At 37.5% G+C, this 25,245-nt stretch overlaps 1 protein-coding gene across 8 annotated transcripts in view; it reads right to left on the bottom strand.

Moving 5' to 3' along the window:
- Window positions 1-2,943: 2,943 nt before the first annotated feature.
- LOC117324527 (ral GTPase-activating protein subunit alpha-1-like) overlaps window positions 2,944-25,245 on the bottom strand; it is a 100,662-nt gene continuing 78,360 nt past the window's right edge. For 4 of the 8 annotated variants that reach the window (XM_033880435.1, XM_033880436.1, XM_033880437.1 and 1 more), the window contains one exon: window positions 2,944-9,238. In XM_033880435.1, the coding sequence (XP_033736326.1) occupies window positions 9,087-9,238 (152 nt within the window). In that variant the 3' untranslated portion in view covers window positions 2,944-9,086. Of the gene's footprint in view, window positions 9,239-16,580; window positions 16,613-25,245 lie in introns of all 8 variants that reach the window. The other 4 variants (XR_004532007.1, XR_004532006.1, XR_004532008.1 and 1 more) reach the window with 4 other exon arrangements.

Below are 25,245 nucleotides of genomic sequence, written 5' to 3'. Positions count from 1 at the left end.
TCTCTATTTTCTGTAGGACATGGTCTATTATTAATGACTTGTTTGAGACGAGCTGTCATACAAAACACTCTTTCGGTCTCTCTATTTTTTGTAGGACATGGTCTATTATTAATGATGACTAGATTGAGACGAGCTGTCATACAAAACACTCTTTCGGTCTCTATTTTCTGTAGGACATGGTCTATTATTAATGATGACTAGATTGAGACGAGCTGTCATACAAAACACTCTTTCGGTCTCTCTATTTTCTGTAGGACATGGTCTATTATTAATGATGACTAGATTGAGACGAGCTGTCATACAAAACACTCTTTCGGTCTCTATTTTCTGTAGGACATGGTCTATTATTAATGACTTGTTTGAGACGAGCTGTCATACAAAACACTCTTTCGGTCTCTCTATTTTTTGTAGGACATGGTCTATTATTAATGATGACTAGATTGAGACGAGCTGTCATACAAAACACTCTTTCGGTCTCTATTTTCTGTAGGACATGGTCTATTATTAATGATGACTAGATTGAGACGAGCTGTCATACAAAACACTCTTTCGGTCTCTATTTTCTGTAGGACATGGTCTATTATTAATGATGACTAGATTGAGACGAGCTGTCATACAAAACACTCTTTCGGTCTCTCTATTTTCTGTAGGACATGGTCTATTATTAATGATGACTAGATTGAGACGAGCTGTCATACAAAACACTCTTTCGGTCTCTCTATTTTCTGTAGGACATGGTCTATTATTAATGATGACTAGATTGAGACGAGCTGTCATACAAAACACTCTTTCGGTCTCTCTATTTTCTGTAGGACATGGTCTATTATTAATGATGACTAGATTGAGACGAGCTGTCATACAAAACACTTTTTCGGTCTCTATTTTCTGTAGGACATGGTCTATTATTAATGATGACTAGATTGAGACGAGCTGTCATACAAAACACTCTTTCGGTCTCTCTATTTTCTGTAGGACATGGTCTATTATTAATGATGACTAGATTGAGACGAGCTGTCATACAAAACACTCTTTCGGTCTCTCTATTTTCTGTAGGACATGGTCTATTATTAATGATGACTAGATTGAGACGAGCTGTCATACAAAACACTCTTTCGGTCTCTATTTTCTGTAGGACATGGTCTATTATTAATGATGACTAGATTGAGACGAGCTGTCATACAAAACACTCTTTCGGTCTCTCTATTTTCTGTAGGACATGGTCTATTATTAATGATGACTAGATAGAGACGAGCTGTCATACAAAACACTCTTTCGGTCTCTCTATTTTCTGTAGGACATGGTCTATTATTAATGATGACTAGATTGAGACGAGCTGTCATACAAAACACTCTTTCGGTCTCTATTTTCTGTAGGACATGGTCTATTATTAATGATGACTAGATTGAGACGAGCTGTCATACAAAACACTCTTTCAGTCTCTCTATTTTCTGTAGGACATGGTCTATTATTAATGATGACTAGATTGAGACGAGCTGTCATACAAAACACTCTTTCGGTCTCTCTATTTTCTGTAGGACATGGTCTATTATTAATGATGACTAGATTGAGACGAGCTGTCATACAAAACACTCTTTCGGTCTCTATTTTCTGTAGGACATGGTCTATTATTAATGATGACTAGATTGAGACGAGCTGTCATACAAAACACTTTTTCGGTCTCTATTTTCTGTAGGACATGGTCTATTATTAATGATGACTAGATTGAGACGAGCTGTCATACAAAACACTCTTTCGGTCTCTCTATTTTCTGTAGGACATGGTCTATTATTAATGATGACTAGATTGAGACGAGCTGTCATACAAAACACTCTTTCGGTCTCTATTTTCTGTAGGACATGGTCTATTATTAATGATGACTAGATTGAGACGAGCTGTCATACAAAACACTTTTTCGGTCTCTATTTTCTGTAGGACATGGTCTATTATTAATGATGACTAGATTGAGACGAGCTGTCATACAAAACACTCTTTCGGTCTCTCTATTTTCTGTAGGACATGGTCTATTATTAATGATGACTAGATTGAGACGAGCTGTCATACAAAACACTCTTTCGGTCTCTCTATTTTCTGTAGGACATGGTCTATTATTAATGATGACTAGATTGAGACGAGCTGTCATACAAAACACTCTTTCGGTCTCTATTTTCTGTAGGACATGGTCTATTATTAATGATGACTAGATTGAGACGAGCTGTCATACAAAACACTCTTTCGGTCTCTATTTTCTGTAGGACATGGTCTATTATTAATGATGACTAGATAGAGACGAGCTGTCATACAAAACACTCTTTCGGTCTCTCTATTTTCTGTAGGACATGGTCTATTATTAATGATGACTAGATTGAGACGAGCTGTCATACAAAACACTCTTTCGGTCTCTATTTTCTGTAGGACATGGTCTATTATTAATGATGACTAGATTGAGACGAGCTGTCATACAAAACACTCTTTCAGTCTCTCTATTTTCTGTAGGACATGGTCTATTATTAATGATGACTAGATTGAGACGAGCTGTCATACAAAACACTCTTTCGGTCTCTATTTTCTGTAGGACATGGTCTATTATTAATGATGACTAGATTGAGACGAGCTGTCATACAAAACACTCTTTCGGTCTCTATTTTCTGTAGGACATGGTCTATTATTAATGATGACTAGATTGAGACGAGCTGTCATACAAAACACTCTTTCGGTCTCTATTTTCTGTAGGACATGGTCTATTATTAATGATGATTAGATTGAGACGAGCTGTCATACAAAACATAACCACGGAGTTCACTCTTTCGGTCTCTCTATTTACCCCAGAAATCTATGACCCGAAGACGTGTTTTGAAATTTAATATGTTTCGTTAGAATATTTCAGAGAGTTGACAAGTATATATTATTTGGCGTGTAAGATAAGTAAACAAACAACAACAAGTATATTTTAGTGTTTTTAATGTTATTATTTATTATTATTAATAAACTTTGATTACAAGTCTAATCCCTGAAGTGGACTAGAGAATAATTAATTACAATATATCTGACTGGCTTTAGACACGTGACCATATGTAACCAATGACATCTCCTTACACAACCAATGTCATGGCTTTAGACACGTGACCATATGTAACCAATGACATCTCCTTACACAACCAATGTTATGGCTTTAGACACGTGACCATATGTAACCAATGACATCTCCTTATACAGCCAATGTCGTGGCCTTAGACACGTGATTATATGTACCACCAATGATATCTGCTTATACAACCAATGTCATGGCCTTAAACACGTGACTTCATGTACCCCAATAATATTTCTGCCAATGTTATGACTAGATATGTGTACCCCCACCCCCCACCCTAATGATATTTCTTTATATTGCTAATATCATGGCTCTAGACATGTGACTATATGAACCCCACATAATATCTCCTTATACTACCAATTATGACACATACTCATCATGAACATACTTTGACAGGACAAACACTACCCTGATATGACAGGACAAACACTACCATGATATAACATGAGATTCTACCTGTGATGTATTCAGACTGTAAGGTAATGGTGGTAAACTTGATCTTACTGAACAACCGTTTGAGTCAGGTCTAGTTAAACGTAAGTTTGAAACCAACTCTTGGTCCCCTGTACATAAGACATTTTTATCAATGTAGAATAGTGGTGATATCATCATACTGGCCTAACCCTTCCTTGAAGGAATATTCATTGCTGGTAACCCATGGGAAGCTTGTTCCATACTTTCATTCCCTTACTTGCCAATTACATGTACAAGTAACAAACAAATATAAACACCACATTTTAACCATGGTGACCTGCTGCAACCCCATACACTAACCCTAAGGACCCCATACACTAACCCTTGGGACCTACTACAACCCCATACACTAACCCTAAGGACCCCATACACTAACCCTTGGGACCTACTACCACCCCATACACTAACCCTAAGGACCCCATACACTAACCCTAAGGACCCACTACAACCCCATACACTAACCCTTGGGACCTACAACAACCCCATACACTAACCCTAGGGACCCACTACAACCCCATACACTAACCCTAAGGACCCCATACACTAACCCTTGGGACCTACTACAACCCCATACACTAACCCTTGGGACCCCATACACTAACCCTAGGGACCACTAAAACCCCATACACTAACCCTTGGGACCACTAAAACCCCATACACTTACCCTAGGGACCCACTACAACCCCATACACTAACCCTAAGGACCCCATACACTAACCCTTGGGACCTACTACAACCCCATACACTAACCCTAAGGACCCCATACACTAACCCTTGGGACCCACTACAACCCCATACACTAACCCTAAGGACCCCCTACACTAACCCTTGGGACCTACTACAACCTGACAGTTATAACCTATTGACCCTTACGGTCGTGAACCAGCTGGAACCCAGCATTTACTGAAAACACTATGGGCAGGGCACATGTCAAAACCTTGATTTCGAAAATTGACAATTTATTGTGAAAATCTGATTTTTTCCAAAATGGTTGAAATTTTGAATATAATATACCTGGCAGTATGTACGAGGGGTTCAAAACAACCATCTGAAGAGAAGGAACAAAACTTATTGGTAATTCTTTAAGAAGTTTCTCAAAAATAACACTTTGAAAACTTGTGTTAATTAATTGAATCAAATAATACATAGAACAACTACCCTGGTGTAGTTTCCTTATCTACTAAACTCCAGTAGGTTCAGGTGGAATATCTTACTCTAACACCGAAGACTGGTCACCTGTCATCTCATCTAATGAGTCATATTCATGTCAGGTGGCCAATAATTAACACATGCAGACAAAAACAAAAGTTGTGTTACAATATCAAGCATAAAACCAGTAAGAAAATTGCACAATTCCCATTGTCTAAGTTCTGTATAACAGACCGGTGACATTGTCTAAGTTCTGTATAACAGACCGGTGACATTGTCTTTGTTCTGTATAACAGACCAGTGACATTGTCTTTGTTCTGTATAACAGACCGGTGCCATTGTCTAAGTTCTGTATAACAGACAGGTGACATTGTCCAAGGGCAAACTTGATTCTGACGTACCGGTGTGCCAGCAGTAAGGTGGGAAGGCGATAAAATTACTTGATTGTGTCCCAAATATGCACATGCAATTTCGGCAAATTCCTGCCGGTTTGAAAGCACCGCCACACCGGGAAACAAGATGGTGACGTGTTCAAATGAAAGATTAGATTAAGTGAGAAGTTAAAGAATTTCATCATATTTTGATCCGGTCAGGCTATTTTAGTCATATTAGTCATATATTTTTATATATTGCAAAATAAGTTGATTTTGAATGTTCTGCAGCGTTCGATGTTAACAATGCTTTTGAAATATGTTTATTCATATATAAATATATAAAATAAAAAAACTAAATGTTTTGGTCTATGTCGGCCATATTGCAAATGAGCCGCTTTGCTTGAATGTACGTGCCGTCGGCAAGTTCAAAACCGGCAAACGGCACTGACGGCAAGCTTAACTGAGAATCAAGTTTGCCCCAAGTTCTGTATAACAGCTATTGTTATTTATTTTCCCCATACAGTAACACTTATATCAGTGATGTCAGTACAATACATCGTCAAAACCATATATCTGGTCATGTTAATATAGAGGCATTAACAAATTACAATTAGATCTAGCACTTCAAAATAAAGAACATTAGCTTGAAATTACTTCAAGTATTTTTACAAAATGAAAATTCATCATTTCTTTACAGTATAACTAATCATTAGTTCATTATCAAACCATTTGCCTCTCAATATTGAAGTGAAATGTAATTAAAATGTAACATTAAAAATAACCTTTGAAAGTTCATTCAGAAGTACTGTTAACAGAATAAGTTAACTTTTTTTTAGAATTAATTAAGTTAGACATTTCAATATTCTATTTACATGTATAAACTTTCAAAAGAGATTTTAAAATTTTACCATGCATTGATTGTCTTCACCAATTCCTCAGTTACACAAGTGTTTACAATATTACATATGTACTTACAAAATCTGGTGTTCAAAACTAAAACCACAATATGACAAGATGTGCGATTCCTGAGCAAAGACTAAAAGTTCTAACGGTAAGTGTATACAACGGTATGAACACTTCTGGGATGATGGATTTTCAAAATGGCTGCAATAACCTTGTACCCTAAAGAGTTTGAAAGGAAAATGGCTTACCGTTAAACTTTTTACTATAAATACTTTTACTGTATGCAGTGTATATAATGCCTCTCACACACACATATTAATGATATATATAATTGATTGTCATATCGGTTTTGAAAACTTATTGACGCATTAACTCTAATTTGTGATTTTTTTCTACCAAAAAAAATAAATAAATAAACGAAGTGTGTTATCAATATTTTAAGGTTTTCCTATGAATAGCTAACATTATAAGCAGCTACTGAGGTGGACGCAGGACGTCACTGGATTGGGATATATTCCTGATGAGAATAAGACCTAAATGGAATAATGATTTAGAGAAGTGCCCGTGTATTAATAACCCACTGTCGTCTCCTCTGGAAGGCTTATAATGATTCCATTCTGTTGTGATGAACGCTTGACAACAGTCTCGATTAGAATCCTAGGACTAATATTTGTTAAGATAAATCAACGAATCACAGGAATCAGTTTACATGAATAGCCTACACAACACTTTGAAATGAAAATACAACCTAAATATTTGACTTTTCTCTTTTTGGAAGAGGCATTGTCTGAAATGCGTAGTTAAAAGTAATAAATACTTTATTTATAAATATACCGCCAACCATTTCACAACCTAGAATTACAGGTACACGTGAAGTTATCTTTCTTCACATTTTATGAGATTTGTTTCTTTGTATAACGACCAAATGTAGCATCATCAAGTCATAAAATTATTAGTCATTAAAGTTTCTTATTGATAGAACTCTTTTTTTCGGCTATGCACGTCAAAAGTAAGGTAGCATGCATCCTCAAATCTAATTACCAAAAGAAAATATTCAGTATCCCAATACTATCTCCACAACATACATGATACCTGTACCTGTCTCCAATACAATAACATTGTCATAAAAAAACTTAAGTGACTGATAGCTAATCACAGAAACAATGAAACGAAAAATGACATTTTGGTCAAAGTAACATTTGATAAGCTTTTTTTTCTGACATATGAATTAAACTGAGCCATATTAATACAGACATTTTTAAAAACTAAACACATCATGCTATAAGGATTAATTTGATCTATTTAATCTCATGTTAAAGCATTTTCCTTTCAATAAGTACATGATCTGTTCATGGCATTAGCCATGTATGTTGTGGTCACCATCAGGCCAACTGACCGCAATAATTAATGTTCCAACTTCACCAACCTTGAATTAATCATATACCTGAGAACCATTATATAAAATAAAGAGGTCTAATAGGCCTCCCTAACTCATTTGTGAATTTGTTGACTAATGAAATGTCAAAGCAGTGAACATTATATAATGTATAAAATATTCCAATCATTATTACTAGATAAGGGAATCTCTTTCCCACAACATAATCTCTTTTGGCACAAACTACACAAGACCTAAACAGCCCCTAAACATTTCTACTTCAGAATTCTATTAATTATAATTATGATCTGAAAATTGTAATTTTGTCCATTTTTGCCACTGGATGTAGAGATGTATAATACTCCAATAACATAATTTCATCATTACCATCAGCTGGCAAGGATGTCGAAGTTCTACACTGACCAAATGTTAGTGCTTGTGTACTTGTGTGGTATAATCTACACTCTTGGACCAAAGACATTAAAGTTTTGTTAAATATTAGTAATACATTATGTACTAGATTACTAGAATGACCTCCTGTATACTCGGAAGCCACAAGGACTATATGTTGATCAGACTTACAGACGTGTATTAGAGAGCCAATTAACAATACAATTCTACAATACAGACATGTATTAGAGAGCCAATTAACAATACAATTCTACAACTTTAAATCCCTAGTTTTTTCACTGGCTCTAAATGCTAGTAATATGTAAAATCAGGGAAAAAACATGTATATTACAATTCATTAGGGGTCCCTTGTAAAATACAGTCTGGGTCCAGACTACAATCAACTTACAACAACAGTCTTTTGTCTCCATCTGTAGTGTTATAATCAACAACAGTCTTTTGTCTCCATCTGTAGTGTTATAATCGACTACACGTGTAAAGCTTGTAATGATCACTAACTACTGTAACATATCAAACAAATCATTATGACCGCTCACATTAATTGTTTACATATCTTTATCTACTGGTCAGTGGAACCAATGACCGCTCACATCAATGTTTACATATCTTTATCTACTGGTCAGTGGAACCAATGACCGCTCACATCAATGTTTACATATCTTTATCTACTGGTCAGTGGAACCAATGACCGCTCACATTAATGTTTACATATCTTTATCTACTGGTCAGTGGAACCAATGACCGCTCACATTAATGTTTACATATCTTTGTCTACTGGTCAGTGGAACCAATGACCGCTCATATTAATTGTTTACATATCTTTATCTACTGGTCACTGGAACCAATGACCGCTCATATTAATTGTTTACATATCTTTATCTACTGGTCAGTGGAACCAATGACCGCTCACATTAATGTTTACATATCTTTATCTACTGGTCAGTGGAACCAGTAAGTAAAATGACATAAAATGACAATGAATGATCACATGACCAAGCTTCAAAGACTGTCCAGTCTTTCCTGCAATGGCCAATCTAAAAGTTAAGTTTATAAGTTTCTTTGGTCAAAGATGTCAAGTCTTCTACAAAAAGAACAACAAGATTCTTTTGGTTAGTTTTGAAAAGAATGACCACTAGGTTCTTTGGCTAAGAACTCCATTGTATAATATTATTTTAGCTGTGAAGCTGACCAGTCATGACCATTAGGATCATTTGGTCAAATATCTAATACTTAACAGTCAACGCCACAAAATAACAATAAATAAGTAATTATCACAGAAGTAGAAGAGTATTCCTAATGTTTCCCATCGTCAGTGTTTCTTATTCTTCGGCATGTTTGGGCTCTCTGGTGGTGTTGTCATGCTTGACGATTTGGATGAAGATGACTTGCGACCTTTGAGGGACAGCCTTCGTGCCGTGCGTGTGATCATGTTGTTGTCAAATATTGTTCCAGAGTCACTACCTGTTGTAACAAAGAAATACAGATTTACTGACAAATATCGCTACTCGTCTGGAATATACAGATTTACTGACAAATATCACTACTCGTCTGGAATATACAGATTTACTGACAAATATTGCTTCTCGTCTGGAATATACAGACTTACTGACAAATATCACTACTCGTCTGGAATATACAGACTTACTGACAAATATCGCTACTCGTCTGGAATATACAGACTTACTGACAAATATCACTACTCGTCTGGAATATACAGACTTACTGACAAATATCGCTACTCGTCTGGAATATACAGACTTACTGACAAATATCGCTACTCGTCTGGAATATACATATTTACTGACAAATATCACTACTCGTCTGGAATATACAGATTTACTGACAAATATCGCTACTCATCTGGAATATACAGACTTACTGACAAATATCACTACTCGTCTGGAATATACAGACTTACTGACAAATATCACTACTCGTCTGGAATATACAGATTTACTGACAAATATCATTACTCTTCTGAAATACAATGCTATTGTAGTTGTACTAAAGTAATTATCACACAATTTTAATAAAGCAAAAACTGTTTTACTGTTGAGAGTGCTCATACATTTTTAATTCATTATTCCAAATCCAAAGTGTGATATCATTCAGACAAAGGTCTGTTTTATCTATGTAACCAATGTCCACAACCACACTACAAATGACCCTCTATTACAAGCCAGACAATCCTATAGTCATAGAAATACAACAACCAATGAATTTGGAAAACAACTACTGCTACCAGTAAATGTTATTCATTTTTTTTCCAACTGTGGATTGAGAATTCAGTACAAAATATAAGACACATATTTTCTTGATAAATTGATCACTGTATATGGAAACTCATAGTAATTTGATTTAAAAAATGGAAAATTTGAACGTATCCCAGAATTTGAATATTCTAGATCAAGGAGAGATTTGGAGAAATCTGACAGACCTATAAGCACACAAATATGTTGATATTCCTTGACCAGTTGACCAGTTTACTGGGATGGTGGTAAAAATCCAAACATTTTGATATTCCTTGACCACTTGACCAGTTTACTGGGATGGTGGTAAAGATCCAAACATTTTGATATTCCTTGACCACTTGACCAGTTTTCTGGGATGGTGGGTAAAGATCCAAACATTTTGATATTCCTTGACCACTTGACCAGTTTTCTGGGATGATAGTAAAAACCATAAGATGCCATGATAAGCTTAGGATTAATATCTTACAAACTTTGTACTACAGGACCTGTTCAGAGTTATCTCCCCTTTGTGGGTACCTCGAGTCAAGTTAAGTTGCATGATTATATCAAAGCATTATACAAACCGTACATGATCCACTTAGCTGTGAAATTAATGCCATTCAATAATTTACTGTGACATTTCATATATCACCCTTACCTGTAAATAGATGGTTAGCATTGCTTACATACTATGTATATTTTTTTCCCACCTGTAACAAATGTAACATCTGACAGAGTACCGGTAACAAATGTAACATCTAACAGAGGTACCGGTAACAAATGTAACATCTAACAGAGGTACCTGTAACAAATGTAACATCTGACAGAGGTACCGGTAACAAATGTAACATCTAACAGAGCTACCTGTAACAAATGTAACATCTAACAGAGCTACCTGTAACAAATGTAACATCTAACAGAGGTACCTGTAACAAATGTAACATCTAACAGAGCTACCTGTAACAAATGTAACATCTAACAGAGCTACCTGTAACAAATGTAACATCTAACAGAGCTACCTGTAACAAATGTAACATCTAACAGAGCTACCTGTAACAAATGTAACATCTAACAGAACTACCTGTAACAAATGTAACATCTGACAGAGGTACCTGTAACAAATGTAACATCTAACAGAGGTACCTGTAACAAATGTAACATCTAACAGAGGTACCTGTAACCAATGTAACATCTAACAGAGGTACCGGTAACAAATGTAACATCTAACAGAGGTACCTGTAACAAATGTAACATCTAACAGAGCTACCTGTAACAAATGTAACATCTAACAGAGGTACCTGTAACAAATGTAACATCTAACAGAGGTACCGGTAACAAATGTAACATCTGACAGAGGTACCGGTAACAAATGTAACATCTAACAGAGCTACCTGTAACAAATGTAACATCTAACAGAGGTACCTGTAACAAATGTAACATCTAACAGAACTACCTGTAACAAATGTAACATCTAACAGAGCTACCTGTAACAAATGTAACATCTAACAGAGCTACCTGTAACAAATGTAACATCTAACAGAGCTACCTGTAACAAATGTAACATCTAACAGAGGTACCTGTAACAAATGTAACATCTAACAGAGCTACCTGTAACAAATGTAACATCTAACAGAGTACCTGTAACAAATGTAACATCTAACAGAGGTACCGGTAACAAATGTAACATCTGACAGAGGTACCGGTAACAAATGTAACATCTAACAGAGCTACCTGTAACAAATGTAACATCTAACAGAGGTACCTGTAACAAATGTAACATCTAACAGAACTACCTGTAACAAATGTAACATCTGACAGAGGTACCTGTAACAAATGTAACATCTAACAGAGCTACCGGTAACAAATGTAACATCTAACAGAGGTACCTGTAACCAATGTAACATCTAACAGAGGTACCGGTAACAAATGTAACATCTAACAGAGGTACCTGTAACAAATGTAACATCTAACAGAGCTACCTGTAACAAATGTAACATCTAACAGAGGTACCTGTAACAAATGTAACATCTAACAGAGGTACCGGTAACAAATTTAACATCTGACAGAGGTACCGGTAACAAATGTAACATCTAACAGAGCTACCTGTAACAAATGTAACATCTAACAGAGGTACCTGTAACAAATGTAACATCTAACAGAACTACCTGTAACAAATGTAACATCTAACAGAGCTACCTGTAACAAATGTAACATCTAACAGAGCTACCTGTAACAAATGTAACATCTAACAGAGCTACCTGTAACAAATGTAACATCTAACAGAGGTACCTGTAACAAATGTAACATCTAACAGAGCTACCTGTAACAAATGTAACATCTAACAGAGTACCTGTAACAAATGTAACATCTAACAGAGGTACCGGTAACAAATGTAACATCTGACAGAGGTACCGGTAACAAATGTAACATCTAACAGAGCTACCTGTAACAAATGTAACATCTAACAGAGGTACCTGTAACAAATGTAACATCTAACAGAACTACCTGTAACAAATGTAACATCTGACAGAGGTACCTGTAACAAATGTAACATCTAACAGAGCTACCGGTAACAAATGTAACATCTAACAGAGGTACCGGTAACAAATGTAACATCTAACAGAGGTACCTGTAACAAATGTAACATCTAACAGAGCTACCTGTAACAAATGTAACATCTAACAGAGGTACCTGTAACAAATGTATCATCTAACAGAGGTACCTGTAACAAATGTAACATCTAACAGAGCTACCTGTAACAAATGTAACATCTAACAGAGCTACCTGTAACAAATGTAACATCTAACAGAGGTACCTGTAACAAATGTAACATCTAACAGAGGTACCTGTAACAAATGTAACATCTGACAGAGGTACCTGTAACAAATGTAACATCTCACAGAGGTACCGGTAACAAATGTAACATCTAACAGAGGTACCGGTAACAAATGTAACATCTAACAGAGCTACCTGTAACAAATGTAACATCTAACAGAGGTACCTGTAACCAATGTAACATCTAACAGAGCTACCTGTAACAAATGTAACATCTAACAGAGGTACCTGTAACAAATGTAACATCTAACAGAGGTACCGGTAACAAATGTAACATCTAACAGAGGTACCTGTAACAAATGTATCATCTAACAGAGGTACCTGTAACAAATGTAACATCTAACAGAGGTACCTGTAACAAATGTAACATCTAACAGAGCTACCTGTAACAAATGTAACATCTAACAGAGGTACCTGTAACAAATGTAACATCTAACAGAGGTACCTGTAACAAATGTAACATCTCACAGAGGTACCTGTAACAAATGTAACATCTCACAGAGGTACCGGTAACAAATGTAACATCTAACAGAGCTACCTGTAACAAATGTAACATCTAACAGAGCTACCTGTAACAAATGTAACATCTAACAGAGGTACCTGTAACAAATGTAACATCTAACAGAGCTACCTGTAACAAATGTAACATCTAACAGAGTACCTGTAACAAATGTAACATCTAACAGAGCTACCTGTAACAAATGTAACATCTAACAGAGGTACCTGTAACAAATGTAACATCTGACAGAGGTACCGGTAACAAATGTAACATCTAACAGAGCTACCTGTAACAAATGTAACATCTAACAGAGGTACCTGTAACAAATGTAACATCTAACAGGGCTACCTGTAACAAATGTAACATCTAACAGGGCTACCTGTAACAAATGTAACATCTAACAGAGGTACCTGTAACAAATGTAACATCTAACAGAGGTACCGGTAACAAATGTAACATCTAACAGAGGTACCTGTAACAAATGTAACATCTAACAGAGGTACCTGTAACAAATGTAACATCTAACAGAGGTACCTGTAACCAATGTAACATCTAACAGAGGTACCTGTAACAAATGTAACATCTAACAGAGGTACCTGTAACAAATGTAACATCTAACAGAGGTACCGGTAACAAATGTAACATCTAACAGAGGTACCTGTACACAACATACACTGTCCACATACAACAATAACCTGCACATAATTAATTATTGACTCTTTCAAACACAAAACTATTAAGTCTATAAGAGAAATAAGATTTTCTGTGGATTCTAATTATTATACAGGAAAAACTAAATGTGATTTGTACCCGTTAGCACATGAATTGTATATAACAATAATCATATATATTTATATACAATATTTACTGTCAAAACAGAAATTTTACTGCGAGTTAAGCAGAGTATTCGAGTGTGTGAGATAAAGTCTGACCGTAAAATAACCTTAATGTTACATACACTGAAGTCACTTAATGTGAACAGCATTTAATAAACTATTCACCGTGGGTTTAAACACAGCTGTTCTAAAGTAAATGTAGATATATGAGAGATGCCAGATATACCACTGTCCAGTAAATATACTTTGTAATACAACATAACCTGTTAAATGGTCATGCACATGATAATAGCTACCTTATGGAGAAAGCGAATCATTCAACTTGATAAAGGTCTTCCTCATGCTACTGACACTGTTACTCAATAATCAGTTTGTGAAAGCAACCTCCATCATACATCATAGCAATTCATAAACAAGTATTAGGGGCCATGTACTTAGACCGGTATCAGTATGTGACATGCTGACATTCCATATGACCTAGTTGTATATAAAATTCCGTAAATGTAGGTGAAGTATACCATAACCGTGTATACCATGGACAGAAGGCTTATACTTTCAATATACAAGGGCCAAAGACCTAATATGGAGAGTACCAACATCCACAACATAGATATAGATGAAGAATGTGAGATATATATCCTGGCAAGACACCGATGAAACTCCAGTACAACTGGTGGAGGGCTCGGTACAACTGGTCCTCCACCTCGGTGGAGGGCTCGGTAAGAAGCTTCCATCCCTATTAGACCATTTGTAACATATAGGTAGAATTGATCATGTCTCTTATCCAATATATGTATAATGTACCATCATCAGCAGCATGTTGATCCAAAGCAAACAAGCACAGACACGTAATATAAGATAGAAGCATGCACAAACAACACAAATCTCCCTTCTCCATCGGTTGTGTTTGGTGATATACCTGGTACTTATATACAAAGGAATTTAGGGACTTTCTCAACAGGTATTACAACATGAAAGCTGTCCTAGCTAACTTCAACAGCTATAACAATTTCCTTTTTCCTTATTGAAAAAGTCTATTAAAAACAATTGTTTGCCCTGCGTAATAAAACATGTATACATCTTTTGCCCTCTTTCCTGCTTAATTATCTAGGAGTCAAGACTCTAGATCATCTATCGAGATCCTTCTATCTTACAGCAATAGAAAAGGGGTTCCATACACAACAGGCCAACCATTCGCAGAGATGATCGTGCAAGAGAAGCGCACATTTGCAAAAACTTGTAATCATTATGCTGTTTATTATAGTATAGTACATTTCATACTGACAGTTTACAAGCAGTCGACTTAGGGACACAGGGAGTCGATAGAGTGAAATCCCTTACCGTACGTCAATGTCATCACCAACATCACCCTAACACAGGACTCCATCTTCTTTTTCAGCAAATTAATTGGTTTGTTCAATCAATTTGTATAACAAGAAGCATGCAAGATGCATCAACTTTTTTAAAATTTCTATATTTTTTTTTAATATTTTTTTTCCCTTCATTTAAATGGTAGGCATGTTTCTGATATTCAAAAACAAGACGACAAAAATCTAATCTCCAGTTCCATAAATTTGGTTATCTATCTTGCATGTATGTCCCTTTAGAAATTCCTTTAGAACTTTAGCATTCAGAACTGTCAAAACATACCTAGGCTGCATTGTATTACATTTTTAGAATACTTCAATCATATACCTCATTTTTGAAGTCAGACTAGATTGCTGACAGTGAAAACCAAATTTTAATTTTATTTTACACATTGTTTCCTTGATCTCCTTTCTTTAATTAAATGTTTATTACAAGTTTGGAGTAAACACATACATGAAGTTTTCAGTAAAACACATGTGCAAACATTTTTTTTCAAAATCATCAAAACATAGTGCCATAAAACACTGCATAGTGAGAAAATACTAAAAAAAAAAAAAAAAAACAACTAAAAATACAAATAAATAAATAAATCCAGCGATAACTAAATCAAGTCTTAAAAGGAACATCTCAAAAACAAATCAATACATGCATTAAAACATGCCTGATTGAAATTGTAAAACAAAAATATAACATAAACAAACTGAAATATGTTAGAAAAACAAATGTTCAAAATGACAAATTGTAAATGTAGATGGCAGTCTTGTAAATAACATATGAATATTCCAATTTTCTTATTGATGAATTCGAAGCTGCTATGACAATGATATTTGTGATGACAACAAATAATTTAAACATGAAATGATATTTTTTTTCGTTCCAGATGATGATGTGCCTAAATGATATATGATTTAAAGATGATCATATTGTTTAAACTGACAGATAAATAAATGTGTCATTTTGAATTGTTATGAACTAAACATTCTACGAGCCAACAGGAGACTACACGTTGACAACACAGACGGTGAATGACTTACCAGACCACTTGCTTCCGTGTATCAGTTATAGACTAGACAACGATAAAACGAGACAGATTATTGTCCGACACAAATTCTATTACATATTTGTACATGAGGATAACAGATTATTGTCCGACACAAATTGTATCACATACTTGTACATGAGGTTCACAGATTATTATTGCTACTCCAATCAAACCACAGATTATATACTGTTGACTGACACTACAAGGTAATATAGCACCTTAAGGGTTCTCTGGTGAGAGGGGAGATAATTCAAGGGAGACAAATCAATGGAAACACAATCGACAGGAAAAACTGAGTTAGCACAACACAAATTGTAATAACCTTGTTGTCTACTATAAACATGGGGAAAGAATAATGTTTACTCAGCGATTTGAAGTTAGCACACACGGACAATTGTATTACAGGGTTTACAGAAGGAACATAATTGTTTAGATGATTTGTTAGGAGACAAAAGGTATAAATTTAATAGTTGGTGAATTTACATGTAATCACAGTTTAAAGAAAGGATACACTTTACTGAACAAAATAAATAGTGAATGTAAACCCTTTTAGGTAACCTTTTTACAATACAGCAATATAGGATTATAAACAATATATTTAAGTTTTTTCACTTCAGGCTTCGGTTTATTCTATTACTCTCAAATATATTAGCAATAGTTTTGGTTGATGTGTAAGTGAATTATCCGCCTGTATTTATAGTCACAGTAATAACAATAGTTTTGGTCGATGCGTAAGTGAATTATCCGCCGGTATGTAGTCACAGTAATAACAATAGTTTTGGTCGATGTGTAAGTGAATTATCCGCCTGTATTTAGTCACAGTAATAACAATAGTTTTGGTCGATGTGTAAGTGAATTATCCGCCTGTATGTAGTCACAGTAATAACAATAGTTTTGGTCGATGTGTAAGTGAATTATCCGCCTGTATTTAGTCACAGTAATAACAATAGTTTTGGTCGATGTGTAAGTGAATTATCCGCCTGTATTTAGTCACAGTCATAACAATAGTTTTGGTCGATGTGTAAGTGAATTATCCGCCTGTATGTAGTCACAGTCATAACAATAGTTTTGGTCGATGTGTAAGTGAATTATCCGCCTGTATGTAGTCACAGTAATAACAATAGTTTTGGTCGATGTGTAAGTGAATTATCAGCCTGTATTTAGTCAGTCATAACAACAGAATCGTCCGCCTGTATTAAGTCACAGTAATTTTCTTTCATCTTACCATTTTGTCAAAATATTGAATTCTCTTGTTTATATAAAGAGCTGTGGGATGATTGATTTAATATCAGTGACTGTTTACAAACTAGCAATAGTAAAGACAACCTGTACATCTCCTATTGTCTTCTTATATTTATTTGACTTTTGTCCAATCAGTCTGAACTGCATGTCATATTCCATAGAACACCAAGGAATGTTTGCCCAGTAACACATTTACCTTTGCCAGAAAAATAAACATCAATGTAAATGTCACCCTCTGAAGTGTATCACCCTCCACATCATAATGTCACCCTCTGTAGTGTGTCACCCTCCACATCATGTCACCCTCCACGTCATAATGTCACCCTCTGTAGTGTCACCCTCCACATCATAATGTCACCCTCCATATCATAATGTCACCCCCTGTAGTGTGTCAGCCTCCACATCATAATGTCACCCTCTGAAGTGTGTCACCCTCCACATCATAATGTCACCCTCCACATCATAATGTCACCCTCTGTAGTGTGTCACCCTCCACATCATAATGTCACCCCCTGTAGTGTGTCACCCTCCACATCATAATGTCATCCCCTGTAGTGTGTCACCCTCCACATCATAATGTCACCCTCTGTAGTGTGTCACCCTCCACATCATAATGTCACCCTCTGTAGTGTGTCACCCTCCATATCATAATGTCACCCTCTGTAGTGTGTCACCCTCCACACCATAATGTCACCCTCTGTAGTGTGTCACCCTCTCCATCATAATGTCACCCTCTGTAGTGTATCACCCTCCACATCATAATGTCACCCTCCATATCATAATGTCACCCTCTGTAGTGTGTCACCCTCCACATCATAATGTCACCCCCTGTAGTGTGTCACCCTCCACATCATAATGTCACCCCCTGTAGTGTGTCACCCTCCATATCATAATGTCACCCTCTGTAGTGTGTCACCCTCCATATCATAATGTCATCCTCTGTAGTGTGTCACCCTCCACATCATAATGTCACCCTCTGTAGTGTGTCACCCTCCATATCATAATGTCACCCTCTGTAGTGTGTCACCCTCCACATCATAATGTCACCCTCTGTAGTGTATCACCCTCCACATCATAATGTCACCCTCCATATCATAATGTCACCCTCTGTAGTGTGTCACCCTCCACATCATAATGTCAGCCTCCACATCATAATGTCACCCTCTGTAGTGTGTCACCCTCCACATCATAATGTCACCCTCTGTAGTGTGTCACCCTCCATATCATAATGTCACCCTCTGTAGTGTATCACCCTCCACATCATAATGTCACCCTCCATATCATAATGTCACCCTCTGTAGTGTGTCACCCTCCACATCATAATGTCAGCCTCCACATCATAATGTCACCCTCTGTAGTGTGTCACCCTCCACATCATAATGTCACCCTCCACATCATAATGTCACCATCTGTAGTGTGTCACCCTCCATATCATAATGTCACCCTCCATATCATAATGTCACCTTCTGTAGTGTGTCACCCTCCACATCATAATGTCACCCTCCACATCATAATGTCACCCTCTGTAGTGTGTCACCCTCCACATCATAATGTCACCTTCTGTAGTGTGTCACCCTCCACATCATAATGTCACCCTCTAGTGTCACCCTGCACATCATAATGTCACCCTGCACATCATAATGTCACCCTCCACATCATAATGTCACCCTCTGTAGTGTGTCACCCTCCACATCATACTGTCACCCTCTGTAGTGTGTCACCCTCCACATCATAATGTCACCCTCTAGTGTCACCCTCCACATCATAATGTCACCCTCTAGTGTCACCCTCCACATCATAATGTCACCCTCTGTAGTGTGTCACCCTCCACATCATAATGTCACCCTCCACATCTAAATGTCACCATCCACATCATAATGTCACCCTCCACATCATAATGTCACCCTCTGTAGTGTGTCACCCTCCACATCATAATGTCACCCTCTGTAGTGTGTCACCCTCTACATCATGTCACCCTCTCCATCATAATGTCACCCTCTACATCATAATGTCACCCTCCACATCATGTCACCCTCTGTAGTGTCAGCCTTCACATCATAATGTCACCCCCTGTAGTGTGTCACCCTCCACATCATAATGTCACCCCCTGTAGTGTGTCATCCTCCACATCATAATGTCACCCCCTGTAGTGTGTCAGCCTCCACATCAAAATGTCACCTCCTGTAGTGTGTAACCATCCACATCATAATGTCACCCTCTGGAGTGTCAGCCTCCACATCATAATGTCACCTTCTGTAGTGTGTCACCCTCCACATCATAATGTCACCCTCTAGTGTCACCCTCCACATCATAGTGTCACCCTCCACATCATAATGTCACCCTCCACATCATAATGTCACCCTCTGTAGTGTGTCACCCTCCACATCATACTGTCACCCTCTGTAGTGTGTCACCCTCCACATCATAATGTCACCCTCTAGTGTCACCCTCCACATCATAATGTCACCCTCTAGTGTCACCCTCCACATCATAATGTCACCCTCTGTAGTGTGTCACCCTCCACATCATAATGTCACCCTCCACATCATAATGTCACCCTCTGTAGTGTGTCACCCTCCACATCATAATGTCACCCTCTGTAGTGTGTCACCCTCTACATCATGTCACCCTCTCCATCATAATGTCACCCTCTACATCATAATGTCACCCTCCACATCATGTCACCCTCTGTAGTGTCAGCCTTCACATCATAATGTCACCCCCTGTAGTGTGTCACCCTCCACATCATAATGTCACCCCCTGTAGTGTGTCATCCTCCACATCATAATGTCACCCCCTGTAGTGTGTCAGCCTCCACATCATAATGTCACCCCCTGTAGAGTGTCACCCTCCACATCATAATGTCACCCTCTGTAGTGTGTCACCCTCTACATCATATTGTCACCCTCCACATCATAATGTCACCTCCTGTAGTGTGTAACCATCCACATCATAATGTCACCCTCTGGAGTGTCAGCCTCCACATCATAATGTCACCCTCTGGAGTGTCAGCCTTCACATCATAATGTCACCCTCTGGAGTTTCACCCTCCACATCATAATGTCACCCTCCACATCATAATGTCACCCTCCACATCTAAATGACACCCTCCACATCATAATGTCACCCTCTGTAGTGTGTCACCCTCCACATCATAATGTCACCCTCCACATCTAAATGACACCCTCCACATCATAGTGTCACCCTCTGTAGTGTGTCACCCTCCACATCATAATGTCACCCTCTGTAGTGTGTCACCCTCTACATCATGTCACCCTCCACATCATAATGTCACCCTCTGGAGTGTCAGCCTCCACATCATAATGTCACCCTCTGTAGTGTGTAACCATCCACATAATGTCACCCTCCACATCATAATGTCACCCTCCACATCATAATGTCACCCTCTGTAGTGTGTAACCATCCACATAATGTCACCCTCTGTAGTGTGTCACCCTCCACATCATAATGTCACCCTCTGTAGGGTGTCAGCCTCCACATCATAATGTCACCCTCTGAAGTGTGTCAGCCTCCACATCATAATGTCACCCTCTGCAGTGTGTCACCCTCCACATCATGTCAGCCTCCACATCATAATGTCACCCCCTGGAGTGTGTCAGCCTCCACATCATAATGTCACCCTCTGTAGTGTGTCAGCCTCCACATCATAATGTCACCCTCTGTAGGGTGTCAGCCTCCACATCATAATGTCACCCTCTGCAGTGTCACCCTCCACATCATAATGTCACCCTCTGAAGTGTGTCACCCTCCACATCATAATGTCACCTTCTGTAGTGTGTCACCCTCCACATCATAATGTCACCCCCTGTAGAGTGTCACCCTCCACATCATAATGTCACCCTCTGTAGTGTGTCACCCTCCACATCATAATGTCACCCTCCACATCATAATGTCACCATCCACATCATAATGTCACCCTCTGTAGTGTCACCATCCACATCATAATGTCACCCTCTGTAGTGTGTCAGCCTCCACATCATAATGTCACCCTCTGTAGTGTATCACCCTTCACATCATAATGTCACCCTCTGAAGTGTGTCACCCTCCACATCATAATGTCACCCTCTGAAGTGTGTCACCCTCCACATCATAATGTCACCTTCTGTAGTGTGTCACCCTCCACATAATGTCACCTTCTGTAGTGTCAGCCTCCACATCATAATATCACCCTCACAGGTGATTGTATTGTATTCCACAACATGTTTTCCGTCCTCCTTCTAGGAGACCTCTAATAAATTCTGGTGCTTTAAACAAGTGAACGGTTTTTCTTGTCCCAATCATGTATCACTACCTTTTACTAGACTTACACTAATAGGTCTACCATATCAAGCATTTCACCTAGCCTGTTGGCCTTCTGGACTTATGATGGTCAAGATGAAAATATGAAAGATTTGTCAAGTAGACAATCAGCCTGGCACAACACCATATCATAACTCATTTGGCCGTTTTAAGGCATCATACACAGTTAGAGTGGCATTGGCACTACAGTGTTGTATTATCAATTACTCTTAGACTAAGAAAGTTTTGAATGTTATTCAGATCTCAATTTCATTTTTCTTTCTAAAGTTCCAAAAAGAAAAAAGTGTCTCTTGCTTTTGTAAAGATTTGAAAATACATAAAATACACTCAGAAGTAATGTTAGAAATATCAAAGTTCAAAAAATAGAAATAAAACAAAAATATGACACTGCTTAACTCTCATTTTGAGTCCATGCAGTCAACTTACAATCAGTTTTATTTTTCTTAATATTTACCTTTGCCAGGAGAATATATAACAAGTTCATGAATCTGATTAAGTATGCACAAGATGTATTTATAACAGTTTTTTTTAAAGATCATAATCTTTGACAATGGAATGATGAAAATTGTAGTCTAACAGCAAAGCCGATAAATAAAGACAAATGTGGATTAAAAGCACTGAAATGAAATTGGCATCATAACATATATTTAAACATGACAATTTAATTATTTCTGTAAACAGAAGGAACAAAATCTGTTTGCTTTAAAGTAAAACATGCAGCATGACAGGGTATAGGTGACCTCGCGTCACCAGGAGAGATGACCCACATAAAATTATCAGAGAGGTTTAAAATAAAATACAATATTAAGTCATGCACAGTGGAATAAAGCAATCTTTATAACAAATTAATACAGGTCGTTTGACATATATATTTACTGCTAATGGAAGTAAGGTGGGGTTGGGGAGGTTATGTGTGGTCATCATAGGGTAAAGGGGTCGAGAGGGGTTTTAATCCTAGTAAAGGGGTCAAGAGGGGTTTTAATCCTATAAAGGAGTTGAGAGGGGTTTTAATCCTAGTAAAGGGGTCAAGAGGGGTTTTAATCCTATAAAGGAGTCGAGAGGGGTTTTAATCCTATAAAGGGGTTGAGAGGGGTTTTAATCCTAGTAAAGGGGTCAAGAGGGGTTTTAATCCTATAAAGGGGTTGAGAGGGGTTTTGATCCTAGTAAAGGGGTCAAGAGGGGTTTCAATCCTAGTAAAGTGGTCGAGAGGGGTTTTAATCCTAGTAAAGGGGTCGAGAGGGGTTTTAATCCTATAAAGGGGTCGAGAGGGGTTTTAATCCTATAAAGGAGTCGGGATGGGTTTTAATCCTATAAAGGGGTCAAGAGGGGTTTCAATCCTAGTAAAGGGGTCGAGAGGGTGTTTAATCCTAGTAAAGGGGTCGAGAGGGGTTTCAATCCTAGTAAAGGGTTGAGAGGGGTTTTAATCCTATAAAACGGTCGAGAGGGGTTTTAATCCTAGTAAAGGGGTCGAGAGGGGTTTTAATCCTATAAAGGGGTCGAGAGGGGTTTTAATCCTATAAAGGAGTCGGGATGGGTTTTAATCCCATAAAGGGGTCAAGAGGGGTTTCAATCCTAGTAAAGGGGTAGAGAGGGTGTTTAATCCTAGTAAAGGGGTCGAGAGGGGTTTTAATCCTAGTAAAGGGGTCAAGAGGGGTTTTAATCCTAGTAAAGGGGTCAAGAGGGGTTTCAATCCTAGTAAAGGGGTCGAGAGGGGTTTTCAATCCTAGTAAAGGGGTCGAGAGGGTGTTTAATCCTAGTAAAGGGGTCGAGAGGGGTTTTAATCCTAGTAAAGGGGTCAAGAGGGGTTTCAATCCTAGTAAAGGGGTAGAGAGGGTGTTTAATCCTAGTAAAGGGGTCGAGAGGGGTTTCAATCCTAGTAAAGGGGTCGAGAGGGGTTTTAATCCTAGTAAAGGGGTCGAGAGGGTGTTTAATCCTAGTAAAGGGGTCAAGAGGGTTTTTAATCCTAGTAAAGGGGTCAAGAGGGGTTTCAATCCTAGTAAAGGGGTCGAGAGGGGTTTTAATCCTAGTAAAGGGGTCGAGAGGGTGTTTAATCCTAGTAAAGGGGTCGAGAGGGTGTTTAATCCTAGTAAAGGGGTCGGGAGGGTGTTTAATCCTAGTAAAGGGGTTGAGAGGGTGTTTAATCCTAGTAAAGGGGTCGAGAGGGTGTTTAATCCTAGTAAAGGGGTCGAGGGTTTTTAATCCTATTTAAACTTCTGGAGTGATCTTATTACTATTAAAGGAATCTTTTATCATCTACATGATAGGCCAGAGTTTAGTAGTGTCATTTTTTGGCCTCACAGTTATGTTCTGAATAGACAGTATATAATGAAACTTATCTTATCCAACACCTGACTTATAACAGCAACCTCTTATATACAGTATATATATGTGGGCAAAACAGAATAAAATAATATTTGACACTGCATTGAAATGTGAAATCGTTTAGATACATTATGTGTGTGGTGTAAGGTAAGATACACCAGTCAGAGACCTATGTATATCATTTTTAAAATATGTAACAACATTTTGTTTTATTTGAATTTTTTTTTACTAATAACAGCTGTGGAAATCAGTTTATAAAGAATATTTAAGGAAATGGTTTCTTATTTCAGAATATATTTTGTTTAATTTAATGTTCCCCATGGTAATACCGACAGATTACATATTTCCTATAAACAACCTCCATACCAAACCTGTATCATACTAATTATACATATTATACCAAATCTAGTTAATTGGATACACTTCAGCTGTTCTGTTATTTATAACCTCTCCTCAGGAAAAATACCACTCAGGTTTGTCTATAAACCTGACTAAGGTTTGTCTATAAACCTGTCACTAACAGAGAAAAACGGGTTTGTCTATAAACCTGACTCAGGTTTGTCTATAAACCTGTCACTAACAGAGAAAAACAGGTTTGTCTTTAAACCTGACTAAGGTTTGTCTATAAGTCTGACTCAGGCTTGTCTATAAACCTGACTAAGGTTTGTCTATAAACTTGACACTAACAGAGAAAAACGGGTTTGTCTATAAACCTGACTCAGGTTTGTCTATAAACCTGTCACTAACAGAGAAAAACGGGTTTGTCTATAAAC

This window comes from Pecten maximus, chromosome 3 (assembly GCF_902652985.1).
Source record: "Pecten maximus chromosome 3, xPecMax1.1, whole genome shotgun sequence".
NCBI lineage: Eukaryota > Metazoa > Mollusca > Bivalvia > Pectinida > Pectinidae > Pecten > Pecten maximus.
The sequence above is the reverse complement of the archived record's forward strand: the minus strand, read 5'-3'. Positions and strand labels throughout refer to the sequence as shown.